The following is an 18,435-nucleotide window of genomic DNA, read 5'->3' as shown; positions in this document are numbered from 1 at the left end:
CACCGTTCTCTCTCTCTTTCCCTTGGACTGTGGCATGGGCTGCGTTGCAGCCCAAGCCCACAGTCCCTTATGACTTTTTCTAAGGGTCTCGGTGGGCTGGGCTCTCGAGCCCAGTCCACCACCTTCCCTTAGCTTCTGGTAGGCTGCGGAGGGCCCCGCAACCCACCTCTTTTTTTTTTTTTTTTTTGTCGGACTGGGCTCTGGAGCCCAGTCCACCAACTCCCTCTGCCTGGCTGGGCTCTGGAGCCCAGCCCATTACTTCTGGTCCAGTGGGCTGCAGGTGGGTCTGCAGCCCACTCTCTCCCTCTCACCCTCACTTAAATTGCTGGGCCTTGGGCTCAGCCCAACCTTTAACATTTTTCTTTAACCCTAGTCTAATTAATTTTGAGTCTGTTATTTTCTTAAATTCTGATAGCTGCACAATTTGTAATTATTATAATTTCTCAATCATGTTATTAAGGAAATTAGTGATTTTCGCAAGATCAAAATAATATTGAATATTAAGTCTTCTCTATTATCTTCACATTTACAATGTGAACCGCTCTAATGACCATTATTATAGTAATTAGGACAAATAATATCTCGGACCTAGAAAATCAAACTTAATATACACAACAACACGGTTAGTTATAAGTCCATTAACTTTATGTTTATTTATAAATTATTAGATTCAGCATTGTGCGGGAAGGATCTTGAAATTCAGGAAGAGCCGACTGATTAGGAGAGTAAGACAAATTCCAGAGATACCCCAGGCGAGTAGAATTTTATAATAGTCTTTAAAAATGCATGCTTATGTCATATCTTACCTGTGATAGTTAAATGTCGTTTTCTTATGAAACTTATATGACATCATATATTTGCATTTAATTACTTGTCAGTTTCTACTTGTATTATTTATCACTTAATGCACATGTATGATAGACGCTATGATTGTTTATAATATCTGTTATTGTGATGATTATGTTAAATAAATAATAGAAGTCATGACACCACGTGCACATATCACTATTAGTCAAGTCCCAGTTAGGCAGTGCCCTTTTACCTACTCAACCCGGGGTTAGGGGTAGAGTGTATATTATATAGTATCATATTAGCGGCCTACACCTGAGGTCGATAGCAGGTGGAGCATTCAGGTGATTACACTGCCATAGTTGGAGACTTGACTAGTATGATATTAGAAAAGATGATTGAGAGGAAGGGATTGTAGTTCTAGCGGTACCCGAGGACGCAGGGTCAGGGCGTCTATTGAGCTGTGTGCTCTTACCAGTCGTAGGTGATGATTTCGCTCTGTGCGATAATTACTAGAACGGTGTTGATGGGCCTACGACTGGGGTCCTTAGTCTGATGGCCACAGACAACCGGTCATATGCAGCGTCGCGAGGCATGTATGGGCGATAATACCGCTAGTTGACTAGTCCCCCTCGATTTTATGATGCTATGCGAGATATGATATTGTGACTAGACTCCTGTGTGGATTTCTATGTAAAATAAGTTATAATGATGAAAGCTATTAAAAGTCATAATGTACATTTTTCCCTGACAAGTTATGAGTTGCATTTTTACTTATCATGTAATATTCTTAGATTATTATTAGATTTTACTTGCTGGGCCCTGTGCTCACCGCCATTTTTGGTGGAAATATTTCAGAGATGATTATAGAGGATGCGGACATCGAGGAGTAGCAGATTCATTTCTTATTTTTAGCATTTGTTTATTCTATCATTTCAGTTGGACTTAACCCCTGCGAGGGTATTTATGTTTTAGCAAGTTTGTGATGGACTTGTATTCCTAGAGGCTTGTTGAGGCCTATGATATTATAATTCAGGATTATTTGTTGGATTATTATGGTATTTCTTGACTTATTCAGATACTTGGTGAGATTATTTCATTGACCGATCACGTGGGAATCACGTGGACATGCTCCACGTGAAGAACACGTGAATTTTTGGAAGTGGGTGTTTCAATTCATCATCCCTTTTGAATTTTGATGTGTGCCATCAAGGCCATCCCCATCCACATAGCCTCTTCGCGATGGTCCATGGGGTGCATCCAGCATCATGCATGGCATGAACCAAAAGAGGAAAACCCACTATGGACTATATAGGCTATAGGTGGGCCAGGAACACCTCAAAGCCTTGTACAAACTATACAAGAGAGGAAAGGATACCATAACAACATGCGAAACGTATTTTTATATTATCTTTAGTGCAGTGGGAATGGATTGGGCTACGTTACCTAGCTTATTATACTACACCGAAAGTTTCTTCCTTTAGTGGTGAATGATCCGTCCCACTATCCATCGGATGGCTGGGAGTCTGCCACTTGTAGCGTAGGAGAAAATGGCGTCGCCTTGTGGGCTCTGGTATTCGTGCATGTGTAGATGGTGATGTTTGGAGGGATTTTTGTGGGTAATATTTAACAGAGATATATACAACTCGACGACTCAAATTCCATATCGACTCTCTTATTCGTTTTTAAGAAAACACTCTTTGACATTCTCGATTATATAAAACTGTTTAAATGATTTAATAGATATGTAATATTATAGAAAATATTTGTCATTAATAAGTCCCAAATTATACCCTGTGGAGACTCCAAGGTATTACTTTTGTGGTTAAATATCATGGCTTCAGATCGATCAAATCCAATTTTATACTATAAATTGAGATTGGGATGTAAGAATTCTGGAGATACTTTTGGGTCCCAGAATTAGGCGTCCAAGTGCACCGCCTACGTAACGATTTGGGAGTTGGATTGACGCATTGCTCATTGGATGGCGGCGGTGGCGACGGCAAGTGGCGGTGACAAATTGCAAATAGGGGATGATGTTAGGATTATCTCAAATCTAATCTAATCTAATCTAATCTTATCTGGTGCTTTAAAGAAAAGGAACCAAGTAACGAAAAAAATATTAACTTCGTACAAACTTATCTACCAGACCAAGTAGCTGCCTTTCTAACAAAGTTAATTACTCTCTCTACTTTTTAATTACTTCACTTCTCGGGTTTCATTCTCCATAAATCCTCCCCTCAAACAAGCATATTTGAATTAACTAGTGAAGCCATTTATCTTACAGAAAGAAATAGGTAACGTTTGACGGCGTCCCCTAATGAACAATTTAAAAGAAAAAAAAAGTGATAAAGAATAAGCCGAGAAATTAGATCATCCGCGTGAAGAGATGGCACAAAATAATATTTCCTGATTCAATCCTGCGATTCTAAAAGAACAACAAAAAAACAAGGGGCTGTTTTCCATCAAATCAAATCCGCAGACTATTTTTTAATTTTTGCCCCCCCAATCTTAGTTGTTTTTGATGAAGCCATGACTTAATCTAGTATTATCTTTGTTGTCTTATTAGTAATTACAATTAAAAGCTACTAATCTTCAATATAATTTCCCTAATCTAGTATTATCTTGTTGTTAGATAATACTTCATTTTGCACAAGTGCCTTGCCATCCATATATCACTTCTCATCTTACACATTTGAAAGGGCACTCTATATGTTGCAGTTGACCTCAAAATAAAGGCATCCATAAAACGATGCCACCTCTCTTTCTCTATATAAGTTGGATGCCCACCTCAAAAGAGAGCATCATCTTCTCAAGAGTTCTACATGGCTGTGCTAAGGAGAGGGGCTCTTGCCACGGCCATCTCCGTCGCCGACGCGGCATGGTGGCCCTGCGCCCTCGCCTTGGTGACCCTAATCCTTCTGAGCTCCCTAAGAGAGGGGCCAGCGACCGAGACCTCGGCCGCCGACGATGTGGTACGCGGCAGTAGGCTCGCCGACCGGCCATGTGACGAGATCTACGTGGTCGGCGAGGGGGAGACGCTGCACACCATCAGCGACAAGTGCGGCGATCCGTTTATCGTCGAGCAGAATCCCCACATCCATGATCCAGATGATGTCTTCCCGGGCCTTGTGATCAAGATAACACCCACTAAACCGAGGTAGTACTCCAGTTTTACGTGGACACATACATGCATAAAATTTTTCATGATCATGATAAGCAACTAGATTTGGGGAGATGTGACAATTATTACTTGTAAATATGTTGAACGAAATACACGGATGGTTAAAGAAGTTTATATTGTACCAGTACTTTTGGATATAAATTTTGACGGCTAATTATTAGGATACCACAAAATTTTCACATCTCTATTAGGATATATATATATATATATATTTAAAATACCAATACTAATACCAATCATGAACTAGTGGATATTGATATGAATTCCTTGGTCAGTTGGTCTTTGGCTTGTTAAAATAGGAGATACCAATCCTTGCGTCAGACTTAAAGCCTAATTTGATGGGCTCCAATATGGAAGGTGGTAGCTCAACTAGAATAGAAGAGGTAGCTTAATGACCTCAAATTGGTTAGGATTAGCTGACCAGACCTGGCCCATGTTACCCCCACTGTAGCTTAATTTGGAAGAAGGTTAATATTAATTAATACATATTCGTTCAATTCATAATTTCCTATCTATTCAGGAATAAAACTGGAAATTGAACTGACCAATGCCATGTTCTTTGCCTAATAAACTGACTTATTATTTGGTGATTTAATCTGATAGCTATGACTTTAATCAACTATAACAATTTGAATCTAATACAACAGTGATGGAAGGTACGCACCCAATTTGAGGAGAGTTACGGAACCACGGAGGAGTAAAACAAAAAAAACCCATTTGAAGAAGAATTCAAATTTAGCTCTTATGAACATACGACAGAGCTACAGCTAAAGTTTTAGTGAGCTCGTTCATTTCAAGCACCACACTAATAAATGGAGGAGCACTTGCAGAGTTATAAAATATTTTCAATTCCTTCGCATTACTCGTTAACCATGATAAAAATCTGTAGGAAAGATCTCATAGATTATGTCATGAAGATTAGGGTAAAATATTAACCAGTGCAGGTATTAGGTTGATTCAAGTTGTGGATAATAAGGTTTCACCCCCTTCTTGGATAAGGAAAGGAAAATTTCAACTCATTCTCAAATGCAGTTAAATGTGAATATGAGAGATGAGATGTTAAACCATTACATAAATACATGTGCAAAACAATATAAGGAGGTTGCTTTTATGATTCAACTAACAATCTTCTCATGTCAAAACTTTAATGTCAGTCTTTAAAATTGTCTTTCTCAATGATCTCACAAGTCACAATCAACTGAAACTTCAAGAAGGTACAGAAGAACTAGAAAGGAACAATCACGACAACACTCGCTTGAATCAAAAGGAAGTCACTACAACTGGGTGCGAGAGCAGAAAAGTGGTCCTTAAGAAAATATATTAAAGCCATATAAATGATTATAGGATTAGATGATAATAACTATGTTGTAAGGTATATAGATAAGTCAGCAAGAAGGGAAAAGAACAATAAATTATGCATTTGTTACTACATTTGAGCATAAATTGCTCTGATAAAGCATGACAGGAATTTACTTGGTAGATATGAGTTAAGACAGCACACTAGATTGCCATTCGCCTATACTACTGATCATCATCGATGGACAGCTGTGGCACTTCCTGCTAAAGTTTTCACGAGTAAATTATATTCAAGAGCACAAGAAGAGATATGTTTTTGAATGGCTTTGCAGACTAAAATTGCTGTCCACAAGGAAAAGTAAGAAAGAAAAACCATAAGAATAATTAGGTACTTCTAAACCATAAGAATAATTAGGTACTTCAGTTCTATAGTATATAGCGTTAAATGATTTCAAGCTTAATGGTAGTTTCCTTAATAACAGCATCTCGTCGATACAAATGTGAAAAAACTGGGCCTAGCTTGTAGGAAATGGGGAAACAAGACAAACATAAAGCATTCCTCTCAAATCATTGCGGACAAGTCTTCGATAGGAAAACCACGTATCAGACTTCTCATTTCCTTAATATGGAGATCTCAAAAACCTCTTAATGGAATGATTAACTACATTACAGTGTTTCCCTTCTGGTAAAACTATCAGCAAAAACCCAGAGCTGCTTCAATTGATAGTTTGAGGTCCAACCCCCTCAAAGTGGTCATCTATCTACCTTTACTTCTTAATTTCTGATTTTAAATGAAAGGACCAATGATTTCTATCATTTTTCCAAATATTGTATTTCCTTAACAAGCTCACCAGCATAGTTAGATGCCAGATCTTATGTTGTGGGGTTACCTGCTAATGCCTAGTTCTGACAACAGATAAGTGTTAAATATTAAGGTCCCCCATCAATAAGAAGTAGAACTAAAATATGAAACAAAAGGTTTAATAACACGTGTAAACCAGTAAGAGGAAGACTAGCTATGTATCAGAATATTCAAAGCACTGAAGAAAATCCTACATGGGATTGATAAGTTGAGGTAAATAATAGATAAACATTTAGCTTATACATGTATATGTATCTTGACATTTAAATGCCTTTAAATGTTAAAAATTAGTACAAAGCACTGTGAGAAGCTCATAACCATATTATACCTCATATTGAGATATCTTCTGGTCAAATTGGATCCTTATATGCCAAGCAAAGATTAACCACCATGTAATGTGGAGATGAAGACAACCGCATCCTTCTCTTCCAGAACGGCATCGAGACTATCACACAGTTCCCAATCGCAGTCATTTATAAGGACTAAAACACCTGGCCTTCTGCAAGTAAAAATCCTTATTAGTTAACCACAAAAAAGCTTCTTTTTTCCTCCATCTATATAAAACAATAGAGATCTTACACAGAGTCTGCTTTCATGAACATCTCAGGCCTTTCTTTGATCAAATTGGACTTGACCCAAACCAAGAGGTCTCGCATAGTCAACTGGAAATGCAACCAAAAGGGTAATAGGCATCAATCAACGTAACAAACCTATAAAACAAGGAGCAAGATTGTAAACTACCTTATCTTCTCCGGCTTTTGGGTTGACATCAACATGGTGGATTTTAATGGATTCGCAGAGTAGCTCGAGGCCACCACTGCATCAAGAATCAGGAAGCAATATGAGAAAACCTAAAAAGGACTGGATATGAAACAAAAGAAAGAGATATAAAAGGCAGAGCTCGATTCATAACCCAAACTCGAGAGTGAGATGCATCGGGGTCTCGAATTGCTCGGACTGGATAATTGGAGGTGGAGCAGTCGAGCAGGAGACGATGGAGAAAAGGAGAAAGGAAGAGGAGCGAACCGGAGATTCGGACGCTAAAACCCTGATTGGGCCGTGAACAAGGTCTCCTTTTATTCTGGTTTTATTAATTGCAATTTGACTCCGATTGGGCACTGGGCAGTGGATCCGAATCTAGGATCGGAACCCCTCTAACCCGATATAACAACTGGGTCGGGTTGTATTCGGGCGAAAGCATTATTCGATAGAATAGGCACGCGATCTCATTAGACCTAAGCAAATCACTTTTGGGAGGAATAGAACTTAACAGATCTTACACTAAAGCGAACAAAACCTTACAGTATATCCAACTTTTAGTGATGCCCATATAAGTAGCAAATATCCTTTCTGACTATATGTCATATGCGTTTCAAACTTTTATTTTTGTTACATCCTCTTAGAATATATCCATTGGTGCAGGTTTCTTTCCTCTCACAAAGCCCATCAAGGGAGGGTTATATAATTGGAGCCCAAGAGTCCAGAGCCCAAGAGTCCAAAGGCTTCAAATATGGAGCTAAGAGCCCGATTTACCGGACTCGATATTTATTATTTAGTTTATATATATATATATATATATATATATATATATATATATATATATATATATATTATATTATATTATATTTTAAATTATTTAATAAGTCATCTTAATATTATTATTTTTAAATAAAAAATATATGGTTAGAAAACTCTCATCGATGTCTTTATATTAAAACTAATATTTAATAGTTTCAAAAATAATTTTAATTATTATTTTTTTAAATTAAAAACAATGAAATTATATTACACAAAATAAAAATAAAATATTTAACATAATTTAAATAATTTAATATTAGACTCATTTTAAAGATCTCGATGAGAACATTCTAATAGTATTATTTTTATTAAAAAATAATTAGCAAAATTAATTATATATTTAGTTTAATTAATTAAATTATTTAATAAAAGATGCAGACAAAATTTAAATTTTTATATTAAACTTTTGTAGAGTAAAATTGATATTTTCAAAAGTTAAATTGGTATTAGAATTGGGTTCTAAATTTTTAAATGAGGCTCTAAATTTGGAGCCCGATTCTTCGGTCGGGTTTCAAATTTAGAGTTTTGGAGCGGTTGGTTAAAGATGAGGCGGACGGAGACATTTTCACCTCTTTTATTCCTATTTCCTTTCGAGTCAAGCATTTTCACCCCATTTTTTTAATTTTTTATATATTTTATAGCTATAACAGTTTTAACTTTTAAGAGGCCAGTACAAATAAAGACCTTTTTACGCATATAATTTAGGATTAGAATTTAAGTCATCTTATTTGAGATTAAAGTATTTTATCAACTATGATGCAATATATTATTATAAAATTTAAATAATAGAATTTTATTAAAAAGAATAAATTAAGTTAATTTTAGCAAAATTCAAGCGAGCTGAGCCTAGTTCGCTCTTCAAATAGTTTAGTGTTCGAGCTAGCGAAGGTTTGTTGATAGCCGTACTAATTAGTAAGCGAAACCGGCGGACTGGGTTTTTGGCTACACGTTGTGGCTAAAAGCCGTGGCTGTGTCACGTGAGAAATAGAATAACCTTTCAAATCACAAATCCCGCGTTGGGCGCTCCATTCGAGGCGACAGATCCGAATCAACGGCCGATAGTTTCTCCCATATCAGGCGATACGAACGAAGTAGGTGGGACTAGGAGTGGCAGGGTTGTAATTACAGGTAAAATGGTGCCGAGAAACTTATGTGTAATCCCGATAAAAGGACTATATAATAGAGTGGAGCACTCACCATTTTACATCGTCCCCAAAAGAGTGCGAGTGAAGAGTGAAGAGTGAAGAGTGAAGAGTGAAGAGCATACGAAGAAAGGGGCCATTGGCGATCCGCACTTCTAAGGATCGTTTCTTGTATCTCTTACTCGCTGTTCCTTTTCCTCTCTTACTCTCTTAAGAGGAAACAGAACGAGCACGTGGTGTGCGACAAGTAGGTGATCGTTCTCGATCCTATCTTGGTGTTGGGACTCGATCGAAGCCGTGGAGGAGAGATGGATGGGGAGAAGAAGGACGTCGGAATCCTCGCGATGGATATCTACTTCCCTCCGACTTGCGTTCAACAGGTGAATAATTACATCTCTCGCTTGATCTCGATTCGTAGGTTATTTTTGTTTGGTTTGTTGTGGGGGGGGGGGGGGGGGGGGGGGGGGGGGGGGGGGTTTAGAAAATAAGGTGTGTTTGCTACTGCTCTCAGATCTTGGAGTTCTTAGGCAGCGTTTGGTTTACTTTGTTTATTTTTTAGCCTCCACGCGAAGAGTGTTGGGGTTTTGCTTTCTGTTGATGGCAATGTCGTCGAGGCCCGTAGAAACAGGCTTGAGATCGGAGCCAACTCTCCCCACCTTTATGCTTAACCAGGTCGTAGCAATTTCGTACATATTCGGCTGTAGAGAATCCGCTGGCATTATGCTATTACCCCATTACCTTAGAGCTAAGCTAGAGCTCGTGTTCTTGCAAGGAATTTTGTTTTTTAAGTTCGTCTGTACAGTAACAACCACTGAAATGACTCAGTCACTGGTTCAATGGCTGTGTAAGATGATGTAGCTGAACGACCATCACGTGGATGACAGACGTAGAGCAGCTCCCACATAGTCTTTATCCCCTCAAGTCTCTTTCGTGATTCGATTTCTCAAAATATAACTCCACTAATCTTGTTCTTTAATAAGAGACCAAGCCTTCGTGGTATATGATCTAATCATCATTAAATCAACAATGTCCATTGGTCTTCCCATGATATACAATTTTACTCGGATTAGTGTAGGTACCCCGAGCAATGCTCATAAATGACATAACAGTCGTTGCCAGAGACACCCCACGTTGAACGTGTCAGAGGGACCTGATCACCAGAACCATAAAGAACTAAAAGCATTCTTTGCCAGATAAAAAGGCCATCAGATGCCTATCAAACCTCAAAAACTAATAGTATAGAGATCTGATCAAAGCTTAGACACCAACACATGCACATCTCAAAAGACTATGGCATGCATGGAGTACCAAGTGGTATCGCTGGAGTTTCCTGGAGTGGCACAGTTTGTAATCATACGAGTGCTCGGTTTGTTTTCTTTTGGGGTCCATCCGAAGATTATTGAGGTTTTGTTTTGCGTGGGTTGGTAATTCTGTGGCCCCACGAAACTAGTCTTCCCTTCCAGCTCATCTTCCACCGAGACGGGCTCTGCCCACCTGGTATTCACTTCAAGTTGTATCAGTAAGGCCCACAAATCCAAAAGTGGGGCTCCGCAGATCGCTTTGTTCTTTTCCTCTGAGGAGCCAGCGTTTGTTTTACTTGCAATCACTGAGGTGAAAAATTCTTGCAAAAAGAGCTAATATTTTTAAGAAATGTGATGTGTTCGAGGGACAGGTTTCTTAGTTTTACATGAGATTTTATTGAGATAACAAGAGAGTGACAATATGAGATCAATCTTTTTTATGTTCTTTTTAAAGAATTCTTCTTGATGGTTTGGCTGTAGGAAGAGCTCGAGGCGTACGATGGAGCGAGCAAAGGCAAGTACACAGTTGGGCTCGGGCAGGATTGTATGGGCTTCTGCACAGAGTTGGAAGATGTGATCTCCATGAGGTAGCATTCTATCTAGGGATTATCTGAATAATTACAATGTGGTGCAATCAATTTTCACCTTTTAATAGTCGATTAAAATAGATAAAGGTGTTTATGGCCAACTTATTTAATATTCTTAGGATTGATTTAATTTTGGGAATTATTGGAGATCTTTCTTTCATGCAATATTTTGCACTGATTAAGGGTTTCGGTTTAGTTTGACAGTGGTCAAATCCCTCCTTGAGAATTATAAGGTAGATCCAAGATGTATTGGCCGCTTGGAAGTTGGGAGTGAGACTGTGATAGACAAGAGCAAATCTATTAAAACTTGGCTGATGCAAATATTTGAGGTCTGTTTGTTCCCTTTTTATTATGGCATTTTACTTTTTCAAACTGCAAATGAAACAGTTTATGGAGTAACATGTCGTATGTACAGCTTGTAGAATAAAAAACAAATTTATTTGACTGTACCTTTCAGTTTATAGTTCTTTTTCTTAATCTTTGATCACTGTTGCCACACAACTTTCATTAACTAAGCTAGGTGTCTCTTCTTTCTTGTACAGCTATTGCAGCACACGTTTCACTTATTCATTAATCTGTGATGCAACAACTTTCTCATGAAACACAGGAATGCGGTAATACTGATATCGAAGGAGTTGACTCAACAAATGCATGTTATGGGGGGACGGCTGCATTGTTCAATTGTGTGAATTGGGTAGAAAGCAGCTCGTGGGATGGACGATATGGACTTGTTGTTTGCACTGATAGTGCGGTATGATAAGATATTCTTAATTTAAAAGCAGGCACTTGTTACTTGATTATGGAACCGAGCAACTCCCATTTAGATTAGTTTTGTCATATATATTACTGCATTCATGAAAAATTATTTGGTAATGTAATTGGATTTGTCTATTATTAAAACAGATGCCAAATAATTATGATTTCCTGTTAGGTTTATGCTGAAGGTCCAGCTCGGCCTACTGGAGGAGCAGCTGCTATTGCAATGCTGATTGGGCCAAATGCTCCAATTTCATTTGAAGGAAAACTTAGGGGAACTCACATGGCCCATGTTTATGACTTTTACAAGCCTAATCTTGCGAGTGAATATCCGGTTTGTTTTCTCACTCTTTTTTTTTCTGTTTTCTTTTGAAAGTAGTTTTCTCATTCATTTGTTATCTTACTCTTTTCTTCTATGTAGAGTTTGTTTTAGTGCTTATGACACTGGTCTACAATTCTATGGATATCTAAAGATGATATTTTCTTATTTTTATCTATACTATATAGCTGGGTGTTGCTAAACATGAAAGCCTTATTTCTACGATATTTGTAACATATGTAGCATAATGATCACTTTTGGGACTCATGCTATTAGGCTATATATGTTGTTATGTATCGTATGCCTTGTTCAAGATAAAAAGTTGCATCTTGAAACTTCTTTTGTTTTTTGTTGAATGGAAGGAAATTTACAAACCAAAATCTATGATGGAATCGATAATATATTTACTTAACTTTCCAGTAAACCTAATTTTCAGCTTCCAAAACTTGGAGTTATAACTTTTAAAAAGTATATGTGGATTTCGTTTATTATGATGGTGATCATTATCCTTCCTCAACATCATCTACCTATTGATGCTCCAGAAGTCTTAATTACTGTAAACTAGCTTGCTCATGTTACCGATGCTACCTCATTTGAACTTAATTATCTTAACCAATAACTATATCTTTGGAACTGTAGCATGTAAAATGTTTTTTGGTACATTCAATGGATCCATGAAGGTCAAAACACAAAACTAGCTGTTTCTCGCTGTCTGCCAGAGCTACACAACATGATCTGAACAATTATCTTATAAATCTGTTAATCCTGTTCACCAGTAATCAGGGCTGCTTTGTTGTTAACCAGATACCAAAATTTATGCAGGTTGTTGATGGAAAGTTGTCTCAGACATGCTACCTAATGGCACTTGATTCCTGTTACAAGCGTTTTTGTAGCAAGTAAGTTGTACTTCTAAAATGTAATGACTTATTTTTCAAACTGCGCCATCTACTTGCTATTGAATTCACTATTTTCAATCTTCAGGTTTGAAAGCCTTGTGGGAAGACAATTTTCCATTTCCACTGCAGATTACTTTGTGTTTCATTCGCCATACAACAAGGTATAGATGCATTACGTTACTCTTTGTTTAATCGAGCTTCCTAAGAATCTGTGTACATGACAAGTGAGAACGTACCAGAGAAGGGCTTCTTGCTCTTTAGTCTATAAAATAAGCAGGTCAGTACTAAGCAGGGCCCAATTCGAAAAGACCATGTTATGCCCAGCTGAATAAAAACCTCGTTACCCAGTGATTGGTCATTGATAGTTTTGGAGGTCAGGCTCAAATGTTTTCATGCCAGCATGCACTGAAATATGGATTATGTTTATTCGATCGTCCTGATTATGACAAGGCCGTTTAATAGACTTGTATTATGCAGTGAATCATTTACTATTTGCATTTAAAGCGAACTTGTAACTGATGTCTTTTATGTGGTTCTTGAATTCCCATACAGCTGGTTCAGAAAAGCTTTGCTCGTTTGTACTTCAATGACTTCACGCGGAATTGCAGGTTCCTACCTTCAACCTTCGAACTTTTAGTATGACATGATCTTTAATGAAAGTCTTTCAGGTTAGTTATAGTTACGCTTAGTAATTGTCCAGAAAAAGTATTACTATTATTATTTATCGTTTCCTTCTAATTTATTGTTTTTTATATGGTGTTATCTTTTGCTTCCATAAGAAAATCCTTTTGGTAAATAAGTATAGAGAACTATCATAGCATCCCTTAATAGTTTATGTTATATTTATTTATGTAGCCCCAAGAGGATTGCAATATCATATACCCTTATTTAGTAATTACAGATATATCGAAGGGCAGCAAAGAAGAGCAGATGAAATGCAATTTTTATTAATAAACTTTAGATGGCTTATTAAATTTGAAATTTAGCTTCACATAGTTTTGACGATGATTTAGATTTTTCAATCATGTTGTTCATTAGCTATGTTGAGAAGGATGCAAGAGAAAAACTGGAGCCCTTTTCTAGCTTGTCTATTGAGGAAAGCTACCAAAGCCGCGAGCTTGAAAAGGTTGTTCTTCAAATATTACTTTTGGGGCATATTTACATAATGTTTTTTGAGGGTCATTATTTCTGAATTCACGAAGCTAAATTTTCTTTGAAATTTGCAGGCTTCTCAACAAGTTGCAAAGCACTTATATGATGAAAAGGTTCAACCATCTACTTTGATACCAAAACTAGTTGGAAATATGTATACTGCTTCGCTTTATGCAGCATTTGCTTCGGTTCTTCATAGCAAGCATAACACTCTGGTGAAGAGATGAACTCTCTTTTCAATGATTTCTCTCCCAGTACAAGATTTTTTGGGGACATAAAATTATTTGATTGTATGTTCAGGGGGGCCAACGTGTTGTGATGTTCTCCTATGGTAGTGGCTTGAGTTCAACAATGTTTTCACTTAAATTCAATGATGGTTCATATCCGTTTAGCCTATCAAACATAGCTGATGTGATGAACGTTTCACAAAAGCTGGAGTCGAGGCATGTGGTATGTCTACTGATTCTTCCATTTGAAATATGTGCTCCGTATCATTGTTGAGTGCACCACTCTTGCATATTTCATATTTCTAATGAATGTTTCCTTTTTGTTAGCATCTTCTTTGGAAAGTTTTGCAGGTCTACCTTGCCATTGTACTATAATTGAATAGATTAGCGTATGCTTAGATATTAGCATGTTTAATGTTAGGTCATTCATGCATGTGTTGTTATATATCGCTTATCTCTGTGCAGAAGTAGGGTCTTGATTCTTAGGTGTGACTCATTCTTGTTATTCTCCTTATGACTTCTATTTTCTAGTCAAAGTAAATTTTCTATGCATGTTGAATTAGGTTGTGAAGAATATTTGAATCCCTCTACAACTTCGTTCATTTCCATGACAGTTTGAAATTTGTTGCTAATCCTTTGTCTCTTTCATTCAGTTTTCACCTGAGAGATTCGTTGAGACAATGAAGCTGATGGAACACCGATATGGAGCAAAGGATTTTGTGACTCGCAAAGACACGAGCCTGCTATCTCCTGGAACATTCTACCTTACTCGCGTCGACTCTATGTACCGGAGATTCTATGCCAAGAAAGGCGAGGATAACATTGCAAGTACCAAAGCTGCCAACCAGAATGGTATCCCTCTGCTTAATGGCCACCACTAGAAGTGTCCTCTGATCGTAGAAGAATGGCTGTGGAAGCATGCAACCACGCTGTTGTTTCTGTTCAAATTGTTGTCTTCACAGCTGCAGATATTATGCTTCGAGTATTTGTAGCTAATTGTTCTTGAGGTTGACAAATTTCAAATCTCGCAGTTTATCATTAACTTCATTAAGCATGTCCAATCTTCTGCAAACTTCTACTGTATCTAAAGCTCATCAATGTCTGTGGTATGACCAATATGAAAGTATCTCATAGATGCTGGAGGAATAGAAGTTAGATTCCAGTCTCTTGATTCCGTTCGCTGTCTTCGCGTCCTCATTCCTTATGAGTTTAATCAGATTTTCATGGAGGTGATTATTCAACTTTCAGGCAACTCTATAAAAGTTATTAAAGATTATTGTTTAAGTTTTACAAATATATTAAAAAAAATAATCGAAATAGTTAGAGTTGAGATATTAATAGAACTTATGGTCGGATAAAAACCCCTAATCGGGAACCAATTGGGCCCTAACCTCTTCAGTTAGCGGATCATATCTCTTCCCAATCGTACCCGGATCCGATTAATTGGCAGCATCCTAAATACTATGTGTTGACGATAAACCGCCATCTGAAATCGGCGCTAGAAAGCGCGGCATCGACTCCTAAAAGATGGCCATCGAAGACGAAACCTTAGAATCCCTTCTCGAAGCTTCTCGAACCCCCGAGGGCCGCTCCCGCCTCGCCGCCTCGGGAGCCCTAACTACCGTCCTGCACCGCCTCGCCTCCTCCTCCTCCCTCCAGTATCTCCTCTCCCAACTCCGTCTCCTGAGGAACCTCTGCGCCGGCGAGATCTCCAACCAGGACTCCTTCCTTGTCTCCGGTGGCGTTGACACGGTTGCCGGAGTCCTCCTTGGTCCGCCTCCGGCGGCGGCGGCGGTTATCCGAGCCGGGCTGCAGCTTTTTGGGAATGTCGCCTTGGCCGGAGAGGCGCACCGGTCCGCCGTATGGGCTCGGCTCTTTCCAGGCGGGTTCTCGGAGATGGCTAGGGTTAGGATGCCGGGGGTGTGCGATCCGCTTTGCATGGTGTTGGACACGTGCTGCTCGTCCGATGGAGGGAGACGGAGGTTGGGGGAGCTTTGTGCGACCGGGAAGGGGATGGGCATTCTTGCAGAGATCATAACCACTGCTTCGCAAGGTGCGTGGCTCTTTCCTTTTTACTCTTTATTATGTCTCAGTAAACCCTAAATTTAATAATTTGGAAAATTCTTTCTGGTCTTCTTCTTTTTAGCATGTGCTGCCATGTCTGAAAAAATTTGTTTTGGAGAATTGGGTTCCTGAGAGAACGGCGTCTTTGTAATTGCATCAGATATGAATATAAATAGCTGAATTCGAGAATTGTAACCTTGTTGTTGATGCAAGCATTATCATCTTATCAAAGAATTTAGGTTTCCTGTCTAACTGACAGTTCAATACTCCTAAATTGTTCTATTTTCTGTGATTATGCTACAACAAACATGATCGTCATGTAAGGAATTTCTGTTCTGCTATCCTTATGTGGCTCTGCACTCCTTAGTTATTTGCACTTCTTTCTCGTTACACTCTTTTGTAGAAGAGAACTTTGATATTATAGATTGTTTCCCTGTTACAACTGATGATTGCAGCTGGTCATCAAGAGGAATGGTTGGAGTGGCTTCTCTTTAAAGTCTGTGTTGAAGTGCCAAACTTCTCCAGTTTGTTCACAGAGTTAGGCGCATTTGATGATATGGACAGTTATAATGGTAGTAAATTGAAATATACCATATTTAATACTAGGCATGCTTTCCTTTTGGGCATTCTATCGAAATGCTTGAGTGAGCGGCCTAAAGAAGTTATCATCTCCAATGTTTTTGCCCTTGATATTCTGAATATACTGAAGAGAGCTCATGAAATGGTGGATTTCACTTCCCGTGGTTCCTCTGCTCTTCCAACTGGCTCTCCTGAGATTGATGTTCTGGGATACTCGCTTCTCATTCTCAGAGATATATGTGCTTGGGATCATCCTACTTCGCCTGTCACGGAGACTCCTGTTGACTTGCTTCTTTCTGCTGATCTGCTAGAGCTCATTTTAGCTTTTCTTTGTGAGCTTGAGCCCCCAGCAATTGTCAGGAAATCTATGGTGAGAGAAGAAGCTACAGATCCTTCAGTGGCTGGGGATTTAAAGGTTTGCCCTTACAAAGGGTACCGGAGTGATGTAGTCTCTATCATCGGCAATTGTTTACACAGAAGGAAGCAAGTTCAGGATGAGGTGAGACAGCGGAATGGGATTCTAGTATTACTGCAGCAGTGTGTTCTTGATGAAGATAACCCATTCTTGAGAGAATGGGGACTAGTGGCAGTTAGAAACTTGCTAGAAGAAAATGTGGACAACCAGAATGAAGTAGCCGCACTCGAGCTGCAAGAGTCTGTTGTGACACCTGAAATTGCTAGATTAGGTCTCAGAGTGGAGGTGGACAAGGAAACTCGACGACCGAAGTTGGTCAATATTTCATGATGTAAGATATGTTGGAATCTAAAGTGACACAAATCACTGAAGGCTAGTTACCAAGTTTTTCAGATTTTTTTGTTGCCTTCTGTTACAAAGAAGTTTTAGTTTGCCTTCTTTGTGTCTTTTTTTTTTAATATCTTATAGTATCTGTTAATTTATTTCCTTTTGATGTGCTTCTTTTGCCTCAATCCTATACACGAATAGTGTCTGTAACATCATTTTTTGTTGATTGCAAAACTTTTAACTTGTTTTTGGGCATGGGGTAATGCCTATATCCAAACATGATTACAAAGGTTGGATTTTTCTGATGGACGGCCATATAATGCGTCTTGTTATACACTCGGAAAGAACATGAATAAAATAGTTTATATGTGAAATTTTAGGCTATGAGCGAAGCAGAAACACAAATAGCTTATTTGTAGAAGCATGCCCAATTAGAAGACCAACTTTCTCATTCTTTGAACATTAATAGCACTTCTCATGCCTTTAGATCTGCTGAATCTTATAAGACGCTAACACTAATAACAGATCAAGGTGGCATGCAACAACATGTGGTACAAATGTTCTCTACTAAAAAATGCGAACAGGAAACTGGATATGCTCATCAATATAAATAGCCTTTCCTCATGAAACATGCAGCAGACAAATAGATCCCTACATTCCTGAGTAAGTTTTATTCCTCCCTACTTAACTAACCTGCTCATTGATTGAGATATGATACTATAGAGGCCAAAGAATTATTTAGACAAGAAGAAGAATTAGCAAGGTGGTTTAAGGTTGTATTTTCTTCTAAGGTCCTAACTTTTTTGGTCAAACGGGCTTAAGACAATTAGACAAATGCAATGATACCCGTGATTGTCTGCGTTTGCTTTGCATGAACAATGTCTTGGCACTCGATTTCATCAAACAGAGAAGATAACACATTCTTGAGAGAAAGGGGGCTTCTGGCAATTAGAAACTTACT

General features: G+C 38.3%; 3 protein-coding genes across 3 annotated transcripts; 2 read left to right on the top strand and 1 right to left on the bottom strand.

Annotated features, from left to right (window-relative positions):
- Positions 1-3,614: 3,614 nt before the first annotated feature.
- Positions 3,615-3,953, top strand: LOC140766818 (uncharacterized). The gene has a single exon (XM_073106475.1). The coding sequence runs from the start codon at positions 3,615-3,617 to the stop codon at positions 3,951-3,953; it is 339 nt and encodes a 112-aa protein (XP_072962576.1).
- A 2,386-nt stretch (positions 3,954-6,339) lies between these two features.
- On the bottom strand, positions 6,340-7,191 carry LOC140767179 (ubiquitin-related modifier 1 homolog). Its single transcript, XM_073106998.1, has 4 exons — positions 7,045-7,191; positions 6,873-6,948; positions 6,711-6,793; positions 6,340-6,630 (listed from the first exon to the last, which is right to left on the bottom strand). Exons 1-4 carry the CDS (start codon positions 7,065-7,067, stop codon positions 6,513-6,515), a joined length of 300 nt encoding a protein of 99 aa, XP_072963099.1. The 5' UTR covers positions 7,068-7,191; the 3' UTR covers positions 6,340-6,512.
- A 1,687-nt stretch (positions 7,192-8,878) lies between these two features.
- On the top strand, positions 8,879-17,774 carry LOC140767090 (hydroxymethylglutaryl-CoA synthase-like). The gene is made up of 14 exons (XM_073106872.1): positions 8,879-9,231; positions 10,633-10,739; positions 10,936-11,068; positions 11,347-11,490; positions 11,671-11,829; positions 12,637-12,710; positions 12,796-12,871; positions 13,263-13,318; positions 13,749-13,836; positions 13,937-14,077; positions 14,163-14,312; positions 14,743-14,925; positions 15,905-16,142; positions 16,609-17,774. Exons 1-14 carry the CDS (start codon positions 9,160-9,162, stop codon positions 17,475-17,477), a joined length of 2,490 nt encoding a protein of 829 aa, XP_072962973.1. The 5' UTR covers positions 8,879-9,159; the 3' UTR covers positions 17,478-17,774.
- The last annotated feature ends 661 nt before the right edge of the window (positions 17,775-18,435 follow it).

This window comes from Typha angustifolia, chromosome 9 (genome assembly GCF_048772165.1).
Source record: "Typha angustifolia cultivar Huaian chromosome 9, ASM4877216v1, whole genome shotgun sequence".
In the NCBI taxonomy this organism is placed as follows: Eukaryota; Viridiplantae; Streptophyta; class Magnoliopsida; order Poales; family Typhaceae; genus Typha; species Typha angustifolia.
This window is presented reverse-complemented; position numbering and strand designations above follow the sequence as displayed.